The sequence below is a fragment of the Prenolepis imparis genome, unplaced genomic scaffold, assembly GCF_030444845.1.
Source record: "Prenolepis imparis isolate NDT839.2.m4 unplaced genomic scaffold, iyPreImpa1.0 SCAF_7, whole genome shotgun sequence".
In the NCBI taxonomy this organism is placed as follows: Eukaryota; Metazoa; Arthropoda; class Insecta; order Hymenoptera; family Formicidae; genus Prenolepis; species Prenolepis imparis.
The window spans coordinates 5,538,746-5,560,899 of NW_028141165.1; the positions used below are offsets into that span (position 1 = coordinate 5,538,746).

At 37.9% G+C, this 22,154-nt stretch overlaps 2 protein-coding genes across 3 annotated transcripts; one reads left to right on the forward strand and one right to left on the reverse strand.

Moving 5' to 3' along the window:
• The first annotated feature begins 1,114 nt into the window (after window positions 1-1,114).
• Window positions 1,115-21,786, forward strand: LOC145939050 (uncharacterized). Of its 2 annotated transcripts, none has more exons than XM_083043100.1 (8): window positions 1,115-1,871; window positions 2,932-3,147; window positions 3,402-3,633; window positions 11,066-11,280; window positions 14,234-14,397; window positions 17,009-17,100; window positions 17,871-18,063; window positions 19,066-21,786. In XM_083043100.1, exons 1-8 carry the CDS (start codon window positions 1,654-1,656, stop codon window positions 19,299-19,301), a joined length of 1,566 nt encoding a protein of 521 aa, XP_082899226.1. In that variant the 5' UTR covers window positions 1,115-1,653; the 3' UTR covers window positions 19,302-21,786. The 2 variants fall into 2 exon arrangements, with proteins under 2 accessions (XP_082899226.1, XP_082899227.1); XM_083043101.1 differs by having other exon boundaries at window positions 18,638-19,194.
• On the reverse strand, window positions 3,473-11,078 carry LOC145939057 (non-selective voltage-gated ion channel VDAC2-like). Its single transcript, XM_083043110.1, has 4 exons — window positions 9,589-11,078; window positions 8,684-8,906; window positions 6,436-6,645; window positions 3,473-5,139 (listed from the first exon to the last, which is right to left on the reverse strand). The coding sequence occupies exons 1-4, from the start codon at window positions 9,748-9,750 to the stop codon at window positions 4,874-4,876; spliced, it is 861 nt and encodes a 286-aa protein (XP_082899236.1). The 5' UTR covers window positions 9,751-11,078; the 3' UTR covers window positions 3,473-4,873.
• Window positions 21,787-22,154: the final 368 nt, after the last annotated feature.

The window sequence follows — 22,154 nt, forward strand, 5'->3', positions numbered from 1 at the left end:
GTTTTTTAATAAATGCAAAGCAAGTAGAGTACTTACTCTAAGTCCTTTGCGAGACAAGAAAGGGATAGATACGGCGGATATTTTTCTTACAATCCGAGATTGGAGAATATCCTTATAGCGGATGAAAAACGCCATTCGTATAAAATTGAGCGGCGAATCTGCGTGAAAAAAAAAATAAAAAAGTCTCCCTCTGCGAATAGATATCTGATAAGTTCGTGCGATCGAGGGTGAGGAGGAACATTTTCTAATCGGGTTAAGATATATTCAAGAGATAGTTAAGATATTCAATCTCTCTCTCCATTTCTTTTCATTTCCTTTTATTTTCTTCCTCGTTCTTTATCATCATCGTTTACATCACGTCGGATCGTCTGTTAGTTTGAAAAAGAATTGCTTCTTTCTCTCTCTCGCCCTCCGTCTCCCTCTTGAATTTATCCAATGCATTCAATCTGGGCTTTCTTGGATTCTTGGATTTTTCTATCAGCACACGTTCCGCAAACGAGTTTTAGGTAGATGAAATTACTCCTCATGTCCTCTCTCATTCGCGTGACACAAACCCCAAGTAATTTCGCGCGACTCTAATCGAAAGGAAGATAATTCCAGCAATCTCGTTATCGCGTTCTCTTCAATTATGTTCGGAAAATTATCGTTCTGCGTATGCGTATCACAATTCCTCGTTTAAGATTTAAACATATAATTTTTTCAGACTCTTAAAATTAATATATTACGTTACAATTTACAATTAATGTAAATTAAACGTTCCCATCCGTTACGAGAAGGGAAACTTTGACAAATCACGATATTAAAACTTTTTCGTGGCAGCCTTATCTCTATTTTTCTCTTTATCTCTCTATCTCTCTTTCTCTCTCTATCGGGTTCTCAAATTACTGTAAAATGTCCTTTCACTTTGGCAAACCATGACGATTGCGGTGGATTTAGCGAACGAGAAGCGGGAGACCGATCACTTTTACGACATTACCGCGAATCCACCCGTTCTCGGGCGAGTTTTAGGGTGAATCACGCTTGCGCAAGTCCGACAAGAGGTGCCGGAGCCAGAACGACGTGCAACAACCATGCGAGCTTTAGTTTTCGCCAGGGGCTCGTCGCGAAAAAAGGATTGCGCCAGGTTCGGGTCGTGTTCTGTTCACAGTTCTCTCAGTTCTTACAGAAAACAAATATACGCCTCGTGGCGCGAATTGTTTCGTTTAACGAAGGGTTCGATGATTCACCTTGATCGTAGATCACGTCGCGAGGGTATCGACGCGATATCGAGCAATTAAACGAGCGTGAAAGCGGTGTTTGCATCGTTATTAGAAAAGAGCGGGCTTATTTGCATTTTACTCTCATCAGCTCTGAATTCGCTTCGTGCGTTAAATTCCTATAAATGGTGCGCGCGCTTTTATTCAACTCGCTGTCCGAATAAATTGAAAATTAAATTTCAGCCAGAAAATTATACTTTCCCTCCCCCTAAAACTTCTTCCGAGCTTCGAAAGAATCTTGGTGTGTTGGGTGAATTCATCGATGATCATTTATTAAACCTCTCTTAACCGAGCGACGCCGAGTTTTCGAAAGTTCACGAAAGAGACCACGTGAGAGGTGCACGAATGGAGGGAAAGACGTAGCGGATCTACGAGGGTGGATCGCCAGCGCGATTACATGACGACTTGCGAGGTTCCTGGTGACTGTATGGCAACGTCCACGGTGGCGGATCATCATGAGAGCGTCGAGAAGACTTCCCCTGACGTTTCCGAGCGCATTTCCATGAACGTTTGCCCGCCGAGCAGCTTCCCAGACAAGTTTCAAGATTTCTTCGCGACCCTCACCGAGGACGGCGACGACTTACCCAGCATGCTCGAGAATAAGCTAATACCGAGGTAATTAACAGCGGAATATAATATAATTGCGCGCGAAACTTAGTGTAGTAGTAACTTTTAAACTTCTTGATGAAAATTCTGGAAATTGTCCTGTGAAGAAAGATAATTTCGCGGAGCATTCTACATCGAAGTATTATTTCGAGGAAGAGCATTATTGAAGTGTATATTAATTTAAAAAAAATAAAAATAAAATAAATAAAAGAGACTTGATAAATCACGCAATAAAGAGTCTAGCTCTCCACAAATTTATTTTTAATTAATAATACAGCGGAAACGATATTAAAATATCTTTGTTGAACCGTGTGCGAGAGAGAGAGAAAAAAACGAGAGTTAATTAACTGCTAAACATAGAATCTCACGTTCTGTCGATTGTTTCAGTATAATTGAATACCTATAAATAGACATACACGCGGACACTGATCAGATCCAGGGTAATGCGATTAAATCGTAATCGATGCTGCGGATATAACTTTTGTAGAAACTTTTGTAGAAAATAATTTACAGCGTACACAGAGTTTACTTATTGTTAGTGCGGCTCTCCAGGTCTCGATGCAGGCATGTTATTGTAAAATTGCAATGTGATCAAAGGTGTAACGGCTTGTTTGAATAGACGTTTTGACGGATTCCGGCAAAGCGGAAAAAATTGCATAGCAATGCTATTCGCTGACGCGCGAATCGGGGTATGGAACTCGATCCGGCAACTTTCTCTCGAAATTACATTTCTCGATTCGAAGGATTATCGCATATTCGAGTTCGCGGCATGTGACGAACGCGCGTGGGAAGTCTTTGGCATTGGTTGAAGTCATTTGGGATTCTCGCAATCGGATTAGAGGTTGAATCGCGAACGCGATTCCAACGCTACCTCCGTGCTTGACGAAACAATCGACTCAAAGTTTAATAGGAAGTCGGAACAAAGCGGCAATGCACTCTCTCTTGGTACTCGAAACTCGGTAGAAATGCAATCAAAAAAAAAATCTAACAGTTCGTAAAAGAGAAGGAATTTATAATCAGCTGATCAGCGTATATATTATCATCTGGGAAAATTGGAAATTTTTCGCAGAAAGTTAGACGGCACGAGCGTCGACGGGAAAAATCGACGATGGAACAAGAGAACCGTCCAGAGGCGGAGCAGCGAGGTGGAGGTTCGTCTTCATCACGGTAACACGTTGTCCGGATCTCAGGGTCACAGCTGCGCGGACGGACTGAAATCACCGACCCCCTCGAGACGAAGAAGCTCAAGCATCGCGGTCGCCAGACCCACGCCGGATCTACACAGGTTTCCTCGTTATTTCCTCGTAAAAGTGATCGATTAATCGTGTCGATCATTATACGTAAACCCCTCCCTTGTATCATAAATCCGTATAAACGTCGTTGTCCGTTCGGTAAATCAATCTGTCAAAACCGACGCGTCGCTCGAAATGTAAATTGGATCGGAGAGAGAAATTTACGCGCACCCCCTTTCCGCGTTTTTTGTCACGTGTCACGCGATTATTCGAGATATATTTCTATTTTCGTCGCGTGGTCCATCAGGTTTCTGCAAGCGGAAGCCGGTCCCTGGGGTCATCTGTCACCCTCGCCCAGAAGTCCCACCAGAACGCCCACGATAAGTCCCGGGGCCCTGTCTTCCATGTCGCATCTGAGCGCGAACGCGAGTCCTAGCGGACCTAGTCCGACGAGTCCTTCCGGCCCGACTTCCGGGATTCGCGGACCCAAGCAGTATCGCAACAGAACGAGCAGCATGCCGGCGGTGCCCCGTCACAGGGTAAGTGTGAGAGAAAGAGATAATAAATAGAATAAATGGTATAAAGGGATAATATAAATATAAATGATGTAATAAAGGGGGTGGCTTTGAAAAATTTGCTTTCGGGAAAGATCCTCCTTTCCTTTCTGTCTTTTACATAATAGCTCTATCTTGCGGTAAAATTAATTTATGATCCGCGGAGAGAGATGAGTTTGGCAGAAGAGAAACGGTACGTGCACAATGAGCTTTAACGGTGAGGCGGATCGATATAGCGTCGGGTGTGAAACTGAATTAATTTCCTCGGTTATTGTTGACGCGAGATACCTGAAAATATGTTGCTACCCTCCCAAAAAGGCTTTCTCATCTACGACGACAGCGGTGCTTCGCGCGTGTATGGCGTATGCAAAAATCAAATCGAATGCGTCGGGTACGCGAAATGGTACGGCGAACACAATAGCGACAGAAATATCGCGATTGTCATTCTTCCTAAATTTCCCCGGTTCTCGCGCGAAACGTGAAATGGAAAATCGCGAGGCGACACGACAGGGGAATATACAGAGCCGCTATCGCGAGAAATTATCGCGAGTTTCGCGTCGCTAATTAAGCCCGAGTTTAAACCGGGATCTATAATTCACGCCGCGCAATTCGCGACGGAATTCGAATCACTAATTTTGTGTCGCGCGATATTGTATATACTAAATATTTTTGAAAAAATTAAATAAGCACATACACACATATATATATGTATATGCAGTAAACTCGGCATACCTTAAAATACGATATACAAAATGATAAATTACAAATGGAATTCTCTCTTGAATTTTGTCGCAAATTATAGATCATTTAAACGCGGGCTTTAATTATTTTTTTTTCATTGCTGTTGCTGCTGCGTTTCAACTGTCGGATTTGAAATTGAATATTGTGTCAACCCGTGAATTTGTAATTATCGCAGATTTCGTGGAAACGAAGTAACTTGATTTAAATTTTGAATTAAATTAAACAAAAAAGGAAATAATTATTTATTTGTTATACCCATGAGAGAAAGAGAGAGAGAGAGAAAACCTTGTTTCTATCAATTTTTATATATAACGTACAATTCTTATATAAAATAAAAGATACGCGATTATACAACCCTCAACATGTACATACATCTAGTCGATCTAGTCTTGGTTGAAATTTTACGGCGACGGATGTCACGTAGAGACAATACAAGGATGGTATAAATTTCTGCTGCGCAAAATCTGCCGAGGATTTTGCGAGCTTAAGCCTCCACGTTGAGCGCCAATCCGACTCTGTGACCACCCCTGGTAATATTCGCGCAATCGATGTTGAATGAAAGGATTAACGCCACTCCGTCGTTTAGCTTCTGCAGGAGACTCGTGGCCAATTGTAAATCGGTGTTGAATTTAAATCGCAAAGTCGACCTGTCGTCGATTTCACATTTCGCCGCGGCACCGACAGTCCATTTTTGCACGTCGCCTCGTCTCGCGTATATGCCATTTGCCGCGACATCCAAGTCAGAATTCACTGAGAGAAAAGAACAAAGAATCGCGATTGGTGGAACGAAGAGGATTCGCGAATATATATATATATAGATTTATAGACGTATTTTACGACGTGTCATATAATTTTCGCGGCGCTATCTAAACAGCTAGATCCCCTCAAACGATCTCTCTTAAATTGAATCAGTGATTGAAAAATGATCGAAGCGATGACACAGATTTCACTAAATATGTATTTCACTGATCTTCAGTAAAAATTCACATTTTGCTCTTGCTAGTTTTATATTTCATTTATTAGGGCAACAAAAACCAGCACAATCGTATCTGTTTACCAGATTAGCTTTTAAAACGTTTTCTATTTATTTTGGATTGCAATTATTATTTTCTTTTTTTTTTAGAGAAGCACCCGCAAATCTGAAATAAAATATGTATATAACTAGTATTTAAATTTAGAACTACATACATGTTATATACTTTTTTTATTACACTTTTAAAACTGTAATAAATTTATAAAAATTGAACGAGATTTTTGTGTGAAAAACTCAAATATTTTTTTAACACAATAGCTATAAATTGATCTCATAATATATAATATTATGACACATTTTCAAATATTTCTTAATTGAAACAATCACACTGTCACTAATTAATTCTTTCCATGAAATTTCATTGACTTGCGACGCTACACTTATTACCGAGTTCATTACTTTTGATAATACACTGATTTGATTTAAGAGAGATTAATTTGATTTTTTAATCCGTAATTTTTAATAAAATTGTTCTTGCGCAAAACTACGTGGTTTTGGCGCTAATATAATAATATCGGCTTACGTACCGAGCTTTGTTATCACATGGTACCGTCACAAACCCCTCCCTCCCTTTGTAGGGACATTAATGCCACTAATTATCGCCCTTACTCGACCGAGGAAATTGATAACGCCGACGCGATACACGCCGATATATGCGCTAAACGATTTGTATTACACGTCCATATTCCACTTATCTGGATGCGGAACGACAGAATCTCATTACAGTGCTCGCTTGAACGAGGCACGTTTAACCCCCATTACTTAACACGCGAGAGGTAAACTAACGATGCTCGTCGACGAGGCGCGAGTGCACGTAAAATAAGAAGCGGTTTCGTAAAAGAGAGCATTATTATTAAAGTAGGGTGAAATTGCTTCGTATCCTCTCTTCCTTTCTTTCGAAAGGATATTATTTTTCATCGGCGACCCAACAGAGAGTATAGCCGTTTTACGCACAACAGAGAGTTCGCAGAGTCGCGTAAGGATAAATATTGTTTTACGGATCCCTCGTTTACCTTTGTACCACACGGAGAGCCCGTACTCATGTGGTACACAAGTACATCGAAAATGCAAGTCAGCATCGGGGCAACCGTAAACCAGACCGACGTCGTTCTTCGTCACCTTGTTCAAGGCTGTGTCGTATCCGGCCCGATAACCCAAGAGAAGATCCCTGCATTTCACCACCATTGTCCCGAGCAAACTGGTACCCGAATTTAGATCGTTGGCTGGAAATTCGGTAATTCGCACGATTTGACACTTGATATATTAACGCGATTACTCGGATAATTGACAAGCAAACGTCCCCAACTCATTGTCAGGGAAATTCACAATGTTGTGGAAATACATAGAGAGCAGTCTCGATAAGTAATTTGCGCTATTTCTGTTTGCTGTCTTTCATTCACTTTGACGTGACGAAATAAATCACGTAAAATTACCGGATTTTTTGTTTTTTATTTTACTATTATTATTCGCAAACATTTATTTCTTTTAAAGTTACTTTCTTTAATAAGACTTTGCGTTTTTAATATAGCTGTCAATTGCTTAAAATTATTGATACATTGTTTTTTGGACAATCGATAATTATATTAAAAGTACAAGTCTATAATTAAGATAAGTAATTTTCTCCTAAAATCTTTTTATATCTCTTTTCATTGGAAAACAACAAAATAAAAATATAAGATATCCTAGTTATCGAGAATTTATTTTATCCTCTTGAAGTAAATTCGGATATAAACCAAAATAGTAGATATATATTTATCAAGATGCTCTCTATGTGTTTTCAAAATGTTATAATTAATAATTAATTAACTTATGTTATAATTAATAATATAATTTTTTGAATCGTCGACTTTTTCTTGTCAGATATTTTTTAGATGTAATATAAAATTATTTTTTTCACCCCGCGAATTGCATAAATAAAAAAAAACCGATTTTACGTCAATAGTTGCTCTATTTTATTAAATTATTTCATTCAAACTGTTTGTAAAAACCTGTCTTATTTGAATGACTAAAATTTTTGATTCCTTCCTTTGTAGGTACCGAGAGAGATTTATTCTATTTCTATTTTATCTCTTTGAAATTCGACGCGAAAGTTTTTGTATCGTATCGATGAAATGCAATCTCGCCCCGTTGCTAAATCAAAGCTCCCAAAAATGTCTGCATCGGTGGTTCATGAAAACTCATGTTGCTGGAAATCCGCGATTTGTTAGTAAACATTCAGTATACTGAGATATATATGTATATTATACTGCTCTGCGTTTCCGCAATATTAGTTAGAAAGAAGTTTACCGACGCATGCATTTAGAATTGTGCACATGCGTTTAGAATTGTTTATTGAATTTTCTCTCTCAAATATGCAATCGCGAAAATATGCGGTATAAAGAGAAAGAAAAGAGAGAGAAAGTGAAATTAATTACCCGAGGACAAAAGCTAGCGAAACGATGTTCCGATCGATATGTGTATGTGTGCGCGATCCCTTTTATACATTACATTTCCATATATTCATCGTTGCGGAAAATGTCAGAGGAAAATCATCGAATGCGAGTGCATGTGCATGTTGAGATAATGAACCAAATGCGGGGGTAAAAGGAGGGAAATGATGGGAATACTCGATGTTACAGTAATTTTTATACTCTCGATATTAAATGTTTGACCAACCGGATATTAATTACGAAAATGCTTTTCATACTTTGCAAAATTAGAGATTAATATAGGTTCATAATGATGCACGTGTTATTTTATATATAATATATGTAATGTAATGTCAATATATATTTTACGATATTATCTCACAATATTATAATGTATTAAAAATATGCGGGCACACAAAAGATTCTTTTTTAAAAATGATGACATGGTACATTGCGTTACTTTTTTCTTTTTCTTTTTTTAAAGAGGTCGGTTTGGCTACCACGATATATCAGTCTTCTTTATCCCTTATAGATGAGAGAATATAAATGTAATATGTGAAGCCCTTTACTCATCGTTCAAACAGCGACCTAACCGTATATGTTATCCCGCAAACCTTATAAATAGAGAATTAATTTGTTCCGCGAATTTTTTGCCGCCTATGCTTGATAGAAAAAAAAAAATCTGGAAAATTCTACGAGTATTCCCAGTGAAACAATTAATTTTTCAATCCTTCCCGGAAGAAAGTGACGACATTTACCTCCGAGAAAAGCGAAAGAAATCTCTGTCGCGAATATTTCGACGAACGTAAAATTAATTATATAAATTGAATTGGAATTATGTATATAAACTGACAGATCTCGCAGCGTGCGTTGATTCTCTCGTTGGCGAATTTCGAGCCGACCTTCACGCTTTTCGCGCACGTTTGCGGATTGTAAGCGCACTCGGAGAGTAAATCAACACCCTTCATTAGCAGCCCGTTAAACTCGTATCCCAGAAAAAGCACACCCTCGGTCGTCCATTTCAGCAGCAGAGCTCCGGCGTCCGCCTTGTACCTCGTCTCCATTAAACCGCTTAACTATGTCATCAATTCATTGAATAAATTATCTAATTTTCTCTTTCCGCAGCGCTTATATTATATCTCTCATACCCGAGCGATATCTGTTTTCAAGATTACTCGGGTGTTCGATTAATGGCATTTCGAATAAACTATTTTTAATTCGATTTTTAATCGCGCGCGATTTGAGAGGAAAACAAAAATATATATATTTATTGAAGGCTGAGATACAAAATAGCTATTTTATGAATATTAGAAAAAAATTGCTGTATGCATATAAATTATAAACATAATAAAGAACCACCGCTTTTTTTCCGCTTTTAAAAGAACACGATTCGCCACGTGTTCGAACTCACTCATGCATTATATGCATAATATTACTCGCATAATCCGATGTATAATTAAAAGCAAATATTGCCGCATATGAAATAGTTGATTCAGCTACATTTTCTCGTAAAATTTTTTAGGAGATACGCGCACATCATTTCCATGAACAATCGATGAAATAATAAGTAAATATATGAGAGAAAATACTATACGTATATATTATCACACAGTAATATATGGATCTGTTTTTCTTTTGCTTTCCGGCAAGAAATTCATTGCCCCGTAAAATTTAATTTAAAAATTGGACGACGAAGAAAATGCGCTATCTTCTTCGATAACATTTTTTTTTATACGAAATGACACACAAGAACTTTACCTTTGACGCTTCGAAATTCAATGTTGTGTCACTCGTCATCTCAAGTCTCTTGTCGGATTTCGTCTTGACATTAAGCTTGATAAGGCCCTTGCCTTGATGATAGGCCGTCTTAAAGACATCCCTCGCGTTTTTCCCGAGATCAGCGAAACTTGGTACCTCCATCACGAATTCAGGAATGTCGTAAAATAAATTATCTTTTTGCTTCTATAGAACTTTCTCTCTCTCCCTCCTTCTGGCATTAATAGAATATGTTATTACATAATGTCTAATTATGAAAGTTTTTTTCTCCCTGTCTTTCTCTCTCAACACAGCGCGATTATAATCGTTCAAACTTTTAAGTTTCCAATCTGTCTTTAAAATTGTTCTACATTCTCCATTATTTACCCTCAATTTATTAATAGCTGAAAATTATAATGCAGACCATATATTTTACTCCGTAATTCCCTTTTAAATTTGCTATTCCATCTATATAAATCGGGATAACCAATTTGGGTCATCTCGGAGTTTTTTTTCTTATCGTAACGTACGTTTTCGTCCTGTTGGATGATCTGAGACTCAGCAGATTGGAGCGCCGATGTAATTCGAACTGACGACGCACGCGAGAATTCCTCGACATGACGAAAACATGATCAATGTCAATTGCTCGAAAGGGACTCGAGTAGACCAATTAATCTCGCGACTTTTATAGGGAGATACGATACAAGGGCGATGCTTTATTCACGCTTCATTGCGAGAGTCGTCAGAATAACGAAGTGAACTTGATTGAGGAAGGAAGTGAGGCACATTATCGGTTTCGAACTATCGACGAATGCGGATCGAGGATCGAGGGTAATACGGTGCGTTCGTATACATACGTATAGATGAGCTGAACCCTGAATGATGCGACGAACGATGTCACCGGGCAACGTTTGCATCGATCAACGAACGCGTTAGGATTCGTTTTGACCCTAATACAAAGAGTCGAACGCGCGACTTTTGCCACCTTTCTGCTTCTCGCTTCGCAAAAACGAGAAATAATCGGTGTATGCCGATGGCGCAAGATCGTTCAATTGCAATTTGTAATTTACAGAGCTTTATACTTTGAATATTGATTTAATTTAATTTCATCAAATGCGAGAAACAGAGAATCGCGTGTTACAATATCATATGTAACACAGCCGATTATTTATCAATGACGTTTAGTAGAATTATTTATTTCCTGTGCAAATATAAAATTATCCTACAAAATCATCCCTTAATTGATAATAGTATTAACAATATATTATTACAAGGAATAAATGTCTGAAATTAATAAGTACTGCCAAGGAATGTGCAAAGAGCGATAATTTTCTTCCAATTTAAAGTAATTTTTTAATCTTTCAAGAGTTTGTGCGTGCCTGTGTATGTGTGTGTCTCCGGGAATCGATATGAAGTAGATGTCTGTACACGCTGGAAAGAATTAAGTAAATTGATCCCGCGTAATTGTTGCTTGTTACAGCCAATGCTGGCCGATACGAAGCGCGGTGGCGCCGCGGGAGGCGAAGAGGGCGAGATCGAAGACGGGGTGGAATATTATAGGCTACGATCGTTCTCCATAACGGCGAACGGAGTCTTCAACTTGGGCGATTCGTTAAAGACACGACGTAGCAAGAGCATTAACAGCGTCACTTCATCGACAAGTTGTAGCAGTACTCGAGAGAGCAGATTGCTCAGGTGAGAAATACTGAACATTGTTATACAAGCTGCAATGGGGAGAAGAGAGATGAGGGGTAATTTTCGTTCATAACGTTCAGTCCGTTTCCTGCCATATTTCAACTTCTGTCGAAATTGTTTGAGTTATATTTCGAAAATACTAAAGCCGCAATGAGAAATAATGATTAATATAACTTCACGAAAGTTTCACATATAAAAACAATGCACATTCTCTCTGTTTTTCTCTCCCTTTCTCTGTCTTAATTAAGGTGGAGTTGCAATAAAAATATTTATGCAGCTTATTCGCGTGATGATTGCATTCTCGATGCTTACAACTCGCTGTTGAAAGGAAAGCGAGATTGTGTGTACGAGCAAAAATAATTGTATATTTTTTTTATAATATTGCTTGAATAATAATAACGAAGATTATAACATGCAGTACCTGTTAGACTAAGCTTCAATGACTGAATTATAATTGGATACTTTCGTGTCTCTATGGTTACCGCATATAAATATAATATGCAAAAGTATAATGCATGCGACCGCGGAAGAGGGACGTGCTGGAAAATAATCTTCCATGTGATACATGTGCAAACGTGTATTTCCTCCTCCGCGTTTTCATCTCTTCCTCGGCTCGGCTCGGCTGTTTATTTTTCTCTTCGAGAGCTCCGAGCAACGACGTTGTCGATTTAGGAAACAAAGAAAAATACGTCCGCGATTTGTTTTCCTTCGCATGACTTTACGTAAAACGATACGTTTTTATAAGACGATATGTGATATATATAAACAATTTTTAATCGATTTTAATAAATTATGTTCTTGAAAAAATATGCGTGCGCGCGCGCGACCACATCAAAGGAATATAAAACTAATATTTTTTATAAACAGTTAAATAAATTTTGCGTAAAGATAGCAAATATGTACGTATATATGCTGTTTTCATTTACACAAAAAATTTTAACACATACATACGTAAATTAAATTTTTTGAAAACATTATTATTATTATTATTATTATTAATTATATTATATGCGCTTGTCGTTCACGAGCTAAACTTAATCTTAAACTTATAAGCTGCAGAGAGAATGTTGATTGTGTAAATCAGAAACTACGTAGAGTCACGGTTTCCCTTTGATAGAGAATATGTACTTAGGTATATATTTTACTTTTATTTGCAGAAAAAAAATGTGAACTCGTACATACGTAAATTAATTTTTTTAACACATGTATATTATTATTATTATTATTATATGCTATATTATTATTATATGTCATTCATGGGACAAACTTAGACTCAAACTTATTCGATAAGCCGGAACGCGGATGTTGATTGTGTAAATCAGAAACTATGTAAAATCACGACTTTCCTTTGACACGCTAGAATCTAAATTTATCGCCGGAAACTACATCGGAGAGAGAAAGTCTCGTCGATCTAATTTTCTCGAACAGCTATTTACGCTTCCATGCGCATCCGCGGAATAGATCATATTCGGCCCGTATCGTCTCTCTCTCCTCTCAGCAGTTTATTAGCAACTGCTCGATTCACTCCCATCAACTGTTCCAGTGCGGAGAGTAAACTCCGAGTAATCGCGAACACCTAATTACCCCACCGGGTAATTACACGCCCGGGCGTGTAAGAGAGTGGATTGGCGGATTACCGTCGTAAAGAAAAGTCACCCTCGACACCGCGGTAATCATCGAGAGCGCAGTTTTAAAGATAATTAAAGACCCGGCCGCGCTTAACGCTCCGGCTGACTCTACTCGCGTTTCCTCTCCTTTTTTTCTTTTTTTTTACGCGCGTAATTCACCGACACGATTTTCCATGTCGTCGAATCCCGAAAGATCGTTCTCTTTTTCATTTTTTTTTTCGTACGACGATCGTGATGCAATGTGTAATCTTGGAAAGTGCTTCTTCAAACGAGAAAAAAAAACCCGGCTTCGGAGAGAGAAGAGAGACTGGAGAGGATGCGGTACGCATATACGCATCCTCGCAGCTGATTGTGAAAAATTTCGATCGCGAAGCTGTCTCGTAAATTTTTCCGTTCTGCGGAAAAATCGACGATTTAAAGAGATAGAAAATTTCTCCAACTCTTGTTATCGCGCGGCTTTGCGATCGCGTTTCATGTAGCTTTATTTTCTCGTCTTGCTGTACCAAAAAAGCAAAATCCTCATTTTACAGATCATTTTAATCACGTCTCTTTTTTTTTGTTTCACTTGTCTCTCTCTTTCAAATCCGTTCTCCATTTCAAAACCACGCATATATCACAGCACGTACGTTTGTTCAATTTTAAATATAAAGTGTTAAGTATGTATATAGATATAGATATATGTAAAATAAGCTGGAAAAATACTTTAATAATGATAAGAATAACGAGGGAAGATTATTATTAAACTTCTGAAAATAAAGCAGAGTTGATGGGTGCAGAGAAGTTTACTTTAACTTTGTAAGGTGATGTGTAATCTTTCTCTCCGGCGCGTTTCCCTCCCTGAAGTAAAACTACCACGACACATTTTCACGGCGCAGTCACATCTTCATAGGATCGCTCGACATTCGCGACATCATAGCGGTAATAACCGGAGATCGAGCTTAATAAAAATTGTCGGAATTATATGTATATATATATACATATACGCGTTTCCTGAATATAAGCTAAATTATATATATATATATATATATATATATATATATATATATATATATACGTGTATATAAGAATAAAATTATCGTCATTTGCTTTAACGAAGGGGCTGTTTGAGCCGCGCTTTTATTTCCCGGATAATGACGAGAAATAGCGCGATTGGATCGCGTAATTGCGCATGTGATTAGAAGTATAAGATATAAATAAAATTGCAACTTGTTCAAGAGCGCGATTCTCTCTCTCCCTCTCCCTCTCTCTTTGAATATATTAATTCCGTGTATTAATTCACCTATGTTAAATTTTATTCTCCTCTTTTTCCTTTTCATTCTTTCCAGTTCGGCCTCGCAGCTTTCGGACATGGAAGCGGGGGAGGAAGGTGGCAGCGAGAGGGTGGTGACATACAAAGTAGGTATGTTGGGCGCGTCGGAAGTCGGAAAAACCGCCCTCACTGCACAATTCACTACAAGCGAGTACATTTGCGCCTACGACGCTTCTCTCGGTAAGAAACAAATATTTTATTTCTTTCTTTTCCTCTGTCTGAAGATCCAGTTTCGAAATGATTAATTCGGAGAGAGATCGGGCCTTCTCGATATAAAACGAATCTCTCGAAGTCATTTGCGCGAATCAAAATCCACGGATTTGCGTCAGGAGAAATAGCAATTATAAACGTTCATTTCGTTCAAGGGTTCTCTTTTCAATCGCAAACTGCGTGTTAGACGAGTCTCTCTCTCTCTTTCTCGTCGCGGTGGAGGAAATTAATGTCGTCTCTGCGTTTCTTCCTTCGGAAAAAGAGCTCGACTATTCTCTCTTCCCGGATAGAACTCTTCTCTTTCCGGAATCTCTGCGTCCGGCAGATCATTGCGACGGCTATTTTGCGTTTAATATAATTGTAAGATATCTCTCTCCTTCCTCTCTCTCTCTTTTTCTCTCGCGAGAAAGAACGCGATTTTATTCAGGAAATTGTGGGCGCTTTTGTACGAGATTTGATGAGAGTTAATTAATATGATGAAAAATATGTCAACCATACGATATATTTACGCGAAACATTATTTCCCTTTAAATATTTTGATCGCATCAAAATACAATTACTGGATTATATTGTCGACAAATTATTTTCTTAAACGGCTTTATACCGCTCCGCTGAAATTACTTTGATACGTCAAATCGCATCTCGTTAATCTATTCTATATCCGCGCAATTTCCAGACTGTTGCGTGTGCAATAAACGGCCTCGTACAATATTCCTTTTGTCGATCGACAATCGCTAGTAAACGTATATTGCACGACCCGACATTTATCCGAGAGAGAGAGAGAGAAAGAGAACGAAAATTCGATTCAATACCCTTATTCGTGCGAGAGAGAGAGAGAGAGAGAGAGAGAAAGCACGCGCGACTTTCATTACATAACAATAAGCGATAATGCCGAGTTTAGCAAAGTCCGGCCGGGCTAATTAATTTGCCTGAACTATTCGTTTGGAAACAATTTCGCTTGTAATAAATCGTTCATTGGCGCATTGGCGCGTTATGCCTTCTCTCATCCTCCGTTCGCGAACTCGAGAGATTCACGACGCAAAACTTGCTCATCCGTTAAACAAACACTCATCCTCCAATGTCTTAATTAAAATTCACCTCGTTTGCGATTCGCGTCGCGACACGCCATTTTCGCGTTCGTCTTCAATGAGATCTCCAACGATAAGCTCCCCCTTTCCTATCCCGTCAGCCTAAAAAAGGGATATATCCCTTTTTTACGCCTCGTCAGGCAGAGAAGAGCAACATTTTGCAGACACGATCTTTCGACATCGATCTGAGACACGATGGTCGATATCGACATGCAGCTTGAACTTTAATGCTCGAGCTTGATAGCGGTTTGTAACGCGTTGTACTTTGAGTTGGAAACGGGGGGATAAGCGGTTCGTTATCGACCCGGGAAGAAAATGGCATGACCGTCTTCCTTCGAGAGCCTCGAAGTATACGTGCACCTTATTTTCCATTGGTATTTTCGATGGCCAGCGAGGTCATTCCCATGGCGGCTTTCAACGCTGATTTTATTGAAACTGTACACGCTTATGGGCCCGCGTTACGAGCCGGCGGCGATCCGCGAGAGCTTTCAAAGTTAACCCCTCTCGTCGTATCGATTTTGCTTCCGAAGCTATCGAGCTTTTTTGCCAAGGGGGAAACGTGTAATCGATATTTCGTATATTACGAATGAGATGCATCTCTCTTTCCTCTCGATAATTCTCTTTGACCGTAGGGACTCGAATTGTAATTACTCACCGGAGAAAGAACGATTAAACCTAACAAGTTCTCGAATTAGAACAGGGTGTCTATTCGAATCTTGTAAAAAAAATTCCATGAGAATTCTCTTTCAGGTGTTTTCAATTAAAATTTCAAGTAAAATAAGAAAATTTATAGATATGTGCAAAAACAAAAAATCATTTATTATAAACGTTCTTAAGAAATACTAATTTATTTAAAAAATTGAATAATTTTCTATGAAACTTATTAAAGGCATAAGACCTTGATACTGAAAAGAGATCATCAATAAAATTACATGAAATTTTAATAAAAACTTAAATATTTAAAAGATATGTTAGACATATGTTTCTTGAGTGAATAAGAGTAAAATTATCAGAGATACAATTTTTGAAAAAAAAAAATCCCTGAGTCTCAATAAAATTCCTTGAGAATTTCCGGATTTTTCAAAGTAAAAAAACAACCCCGATTTTTTCAAGAGGGAATAGACACCCTGTAGAATTTTATCGCCATTTTTAGGCGCAATTAGATTAACGTCTCATCAGATAAACATCCGCGCATAACGCGTGTACATTTTTCAGCCATCTCGTGATTATGAAGAGCAATGAAGGATTAAGCCTAATTTGCATATGAATGCCGTACGAGAGATAAATGAAACACGATCTAAGAGACGTTATTAATTGTCGGAGAAATATATTAATCGTGTTCTATCAAAATTGCCCTCCAATTTAATTGTCGGAGAGATATATTAATCGTGTTCTATCTGTAAATAATGTTTATTCACCTGTGGGAATTATCAGCGACTCGTTCGCAATTAATAATCGAGATGTATCGCGAATTTTAATTACGCGATTTACAGACGAGGAATACGGACAAAAGAACGTTTCTGTGATGCTCGACGGCCAAGAAACGGAATTGGAGATCATCGATCATCCCGCCGCGGAGATGTCAGTGAGTATAACAGATGTGCAATGTTTTCCCTGCATATGTAGAGAGAGAAAATTCTGTCGTTAAAAATAACGGCAATTGTTATCGGGCGAACGGAGTTATATACGTAATAAATTGCATTGGCTGAAATTTATCTGACGTTTTAACAGCTCGTAAGTAGAGTTATAACACGATATCATCCCCCGTCTAGAGTTTCTTTTATCGTCGCTGATTAAATGTCAACATGAAAAAAACCCCGGGATACGCGAGTCCCGATATAAAACTGCACGATATAACGCGAGATAATAAGCGTAGATGAAAGAAAAAGATCAGAGAAACATATAAATATATAGATGTTATTCTTTATCCGTTTGAGGATGAATAGACTTGAGAAAAGGGCCAATAACACGGAAGAGGAAATAAATGAATTATTTGGATTTATCAAGATGAATCGGGGGAAAAAAGTTTTGCGTGGGTGACAGAATGTGATATAAAATGTATAAGCCATAAAACAAAAAGCGTGTAAACGATACACGGCCCATTAAAGAATCAGTCAGAAACAAATGCGCGAATTTTATTGGAAAATAAGCTTTTTTTATTATTACAATATATATATATATATTTCTATACCATTTTATGGTGCAATATTGTGTCCGCGTCATCATTCGCAACAGCAGAATTTATTTGTGAGTAAAAAATAAGAAAAAGCTATTCGCCAAATCTGTTCTTGTCGCCCGATAACTAATTGACGTTTTCCGCCGAGTTTTTCCATTTTTTCCCATCATCTTTCTGAGGTCGAGACTTTTTGTTCGACGTACAATCCGGATGTGTACGTGGTGGTGTACTCGGTGGTGGACAGAAGGAGCTTTAAAGCCGCCGAGGAGATGTTGCTCTATTTGTGGAAGAGCGATTACATGGCTACTCACGGTGTCATTTTGGTCGGTAATAAAGTCGACCTCGAAAGAAAGCGGGAAGTTCCGTCAGTGGGTGAGTATGGATGAATTTTCGTGCAAATTTTCCAACGTAATTACAATTCGCGAACTGTTTCAATAAAATCCTGAGAGAGATGCGAGTCAATCAAATTTTCAGACTTGCCAGTTCGGTTAAGGGAAAAACTTTATTACAGCACGTCGAGAAAAGAAGAATAATTTTAGTATTTTTTTTTTGACAAGGTGATGTTGGTAAAATTATTTTCTTATAAAATTTTTTTATATTGTTTGGTGAAAATATGCTTTACATAAAATCTCGTTAAAACATAATACAATAACTGTTCTACTGTTGTCGGCCTGTTGTTCTAAAAATAATTTCGATTGGAATATATGATCTGAATACAAAATAACTGTACTCTTTTAGAACCTATATGAATATATAGTTATTGTTATGTATGAAAATTTAAAAAAATATTAATGTAGTGCAAAATAGCAAATTTATGATAATGATTTGTCAGAAAGAATGGGCAGATTTTGGCAAAAAATATGTTCTCAAATAATAGTAGACAAAAATTCGAAAAATATATAAACGATAGCTGTCAAAAAATACATATATACCCTTTCTATTTCAGATTATACCAAAATAATCCCTTAGAGAATCCGATAATGATGTGTCATATTGCAAAACTATATAATTTCTATCTACATTATTATCTTTTAACGAAATTTTATGTAAAGCATTCTCAAAACATGTAGAATCAATATATCAATAAGATATTTTTATTAGAAGTATTTCGTTAAAAAAGATATCTTTTCTTTCCGTGGCCACGTTACAGAAGCGTTTCACTTTAATCAAGTTTTTTAAAATCCGGATTTGTATAATACTATCGCGTAAGAAGTTGACAGAGAGAAAGCAATATTTAACTCGAATCTTGGCGGTAAAAAAAATTGTGCAAGAAATAAAATATAACGGGAAGAAAAAAAATACATAGTACATAGAAGAATCTGTGTGAAAATTTCAATCGCATGCCCACTCGAGCCCTTCGATTCCTGCCGACAGTCGGTCGCCGTCTGGCGAACAACTGCGGCTGTAAATTCATCGAGACCTCGTCCGGGCTGGCCCATCACGTGGACGAACTCCTGGTCGGGATTCTGGCCCAGATTAAGCTGAATCCGCAGCGTAGCCGGGACCAAGCGACCAGGCGTCGTCGGAGCAAGCACCGCAGGCGGATCCTCAAGCACCTACTTGGCTTCAAGAGGAAAACCAAGAGCTGCGAGAACCTCTTCGTTCTCTAACGTACCTCGTTCCTTCGCTCACGGCGAAGATGATGATTTCGCCGGATATCGCCTCGAGAACGATTGTCGTCTTCACAATCGGCCCGAAAAGAAAAAAAAAAATACGTGCGCTATCTACGGCAAGTCTTGTCGATCGCGCTCACGTAAACGAGAAACGAGAATCTGATAAAAGAGGCCACGCCGAATCGGCAAGGAATATCGAGCAGGCACTTTCTTCCCCTGGCACCGATTGGTGCCCAGAAAGAGAAGTTCGCGCGAGATATATGTATATGTACGTGAAAATCGTCACGGATTTTTGCACAGGAAAATAAGATACGTATCGCTTTATCATATGATTTCAAAGAGAGATCTTTTTTTTTTTTATAACGTCGAAACGTGATACCGCGGATTATTGAATCAAAGAGGATTAATGCGCAATTCTCTGTGCTGCGAAACGCGCATTTGCATGCGTAAATAATTTTATGAAAGAGTATCACTGTGTATGTGTATTGCGTCATACCTTTCTCTCTCTGTCTCTTTCTTTCACTGTATAGAGTTATAGAGGATAATTATTATTGTATATTTCATCAAGGGCGATTTTGATGTTTATGCCATGATTAATCTCGCGCTTTATGCGACGCTGCAATTCATTACGAAGACAATGCGACGCGGAATAAGGATAAGCAGCGCGAGGAATCAATCATCGATGAATAAATACGGAATATACGATAAAAATTATATGCGCGAGATATATACAAATTCTGGCGACTAAGCTATCGCAAAGTCACGAGAGGAAATTTGATTTATCAGTAGTATACGTGGCATTTGACAAGTGGAGGCTACGCGCTGCTCATCATCGATTTTCTATTGAAATTTGCAGAAATGTGGCACGAGATATTATACTAGCGATATATGTAAAACCATTCTTTCGAACGACCTTCAGAAGCAGAGTTATAAGGAATTAAAATGGTTTATAATAACGCTTATATGGCTGCAGAAATTAAACGAGTAAGCGTGGTTTAGCAGCCTTAAAAATTATGTTATGTTTTAAGTGCTTTATTTAATTACTGTCCACAGGATCAATGAAACTGTCATCGAAAAATATAATTATGTACTCTCTCATGCATTTTTCTTTCTTCTCTTTTTTTTATTTTTTTATTATCGCGAAAAAAAACACGGACAAAAAAATTTAATTTCCAGCTTTACTCGAATTTGCATAATACAGCGTAGTGCTTTTATTGCCAAAGTTGTATGTACTTACTCGTTCAATATCACCTCTGAAACAGATATATAAATATATGCGTTAAAAAATCTACCTTTGTTCCTTTATAACTCGACTTCTAAAGCTCATTCGAAGGAATACAAATATTGATAATATATCTTTTACCATTTCTGTTTACCAATTCTGTTCACAAAATTTATTAGAATTCCTGTAAATTTAATAAAAATCCGTGAAAACAGCCCGTAGTCTTCTACACTACATTATAAAATGGCAAAATTCTGCAAAGATCTTCTGACACTTTGCGTTTGTATTTGCGCTGTACTAACGGTCTACTTGGAAGATTACCGTAAGCTCGTCATTTTCTCTTCCAGATGTATATATACATATATATAAGCTACATATATATCCAATATAATCTAGATTAATGTTTGTAATAATACGATCGTATATAATAGTGATAATAATAATTCTAATAATTATTGTGGTGAGAACAGGAGAATCGATCGCTTTGCCACTTGGAGTTGCGTGAGAGGATTAATTGTAGAAACACCAATTTATACATACACTTTTGACGGCTCTCTGTCTCGCGATGGAGTATATCGAATTTATTCGATTAAAAAAATCGAGACATCATAAATAACGGGGATTCGTATCGGTGTTTTTTTTTTTTAAAGCGATCTGTCTTCACAGATTCATTATTTCATTGGCAATTTTATGTACGAATCCTTCGATCGCGAATAACTTACTCGGGCATAAAAGAACTTATCTGAAGGCTTACCTGTTTAAGTGTAATTAAAGGATATTCTTGCGTGCGCGCTAATATTTTTACGTATAATGAATGTACGGGTGGGATCAACAAACAAAATCGACCAAGCAAGTGATGTCTTTAAACAAAGATATAGCTTTGCCGAGATGCGCGATAGAGCGTCGTCGTATATATATATATAATAAAACTTCAGCTACGGGATTCGCGTTTGAAAAATATAAACAATCTACCTGCTATCTCTGCGTTAAACTGATATCTGTTTAATATCGATATCACGCATGTGGAGAACATATCATGTAACTATGAGAGATGTAATTTATCGGCAATATTATTGTGCTGGAAAATCTCAAAATTAAATTATTCTTACGAACGAACGACGCGTGGCTGCTTGTTCTTGAGAAAATTCAATATTTTCAGTACAATTTATCGGTTTTGTAAGCGCGGAGCTTCTGTTAAAATCGACGAAAAAGAAAATGAATGTTTTATATGGATTTTTAATAAATTTTTTCTTTCCCACAGATTTGCTCTCGAAAGAGAGACGGTTCTCTTCCTTCATCTATTATTATCCAAGCTAAAATGACAAATGACCTCAACAAATGGAAAGTCAGATAGATATATTACTTTCATGTGTCTTCTCTCTTACATTCCTCGAATTGTTTAATTTTTTTTATTCGCATAAATAATGCGGTATACAAGAATGACAGACTGGATTTGGTAACGTTGCTGGTAGAACCGGGGGTGGCAAAGGCCGGGGGCAACACGGTCCAGATGTTATCGGGCAACATCGAGGTGGCGGGACACAGGGGGGTCGCCGAGGCGGAGTTTCGCAAGGAATCTCTTCGATCCTCGGGGGCAAAATTACGGTGCGCGATACTGGTGGTGGAAC

What these genes read in the sequence shown, in the direction of transcription:
- LOC145939057 (XM_083043110.1), bottom strand. Translation starts at nt 9,750, where the DNA reads ATGGAGGTACCAAGTTTCGCTGATCTCGGGAAAAACGCGAGGGATGTC. An exon ending in CAACGCACGCTGCGAGATCT is followed by an intron (nt 6,646 to 8,683) that starts GTCAGTTTATAT and finishes CCGAATTTCCAG; the next exon opens with CCAACGATCTAAATTCGGGT. An exon ending in GCTCTCCGTGTGGTACAAAG is followed by an intron (nt 5,140 to 6,435) that starts GTAAACGAGGGA and finishes CTTTTCTCTCAG; the next exon opens with TGAATTCTGACTTGGATGTC.
- LOC145939050 (XM_083043100.1), top strand. Translation starts at nt 1,654, where the DNA reads ATGACGACTTGCGAGGTTCCTGGTGACTGTATGGCAACGTCCACGGTG. An exon ending in GAGAATAAGCTAATACCGAG is followed by an intron (nt 1,872 to 2,931) that starts GTAATTAACAGC and finishes AATTTTTCGCAG; the next exon opens with AAAGTTAGACGGCACGAGCG. An exon ending in CGCCTACGACGCTTCTCTCG is followed by an intron (nt 14,398 to 17,008) that starts GTAAGAAACAAA and finishes CGCGATTTACAG; the next exon opens with ACGAGGAATACGGACAAAAG.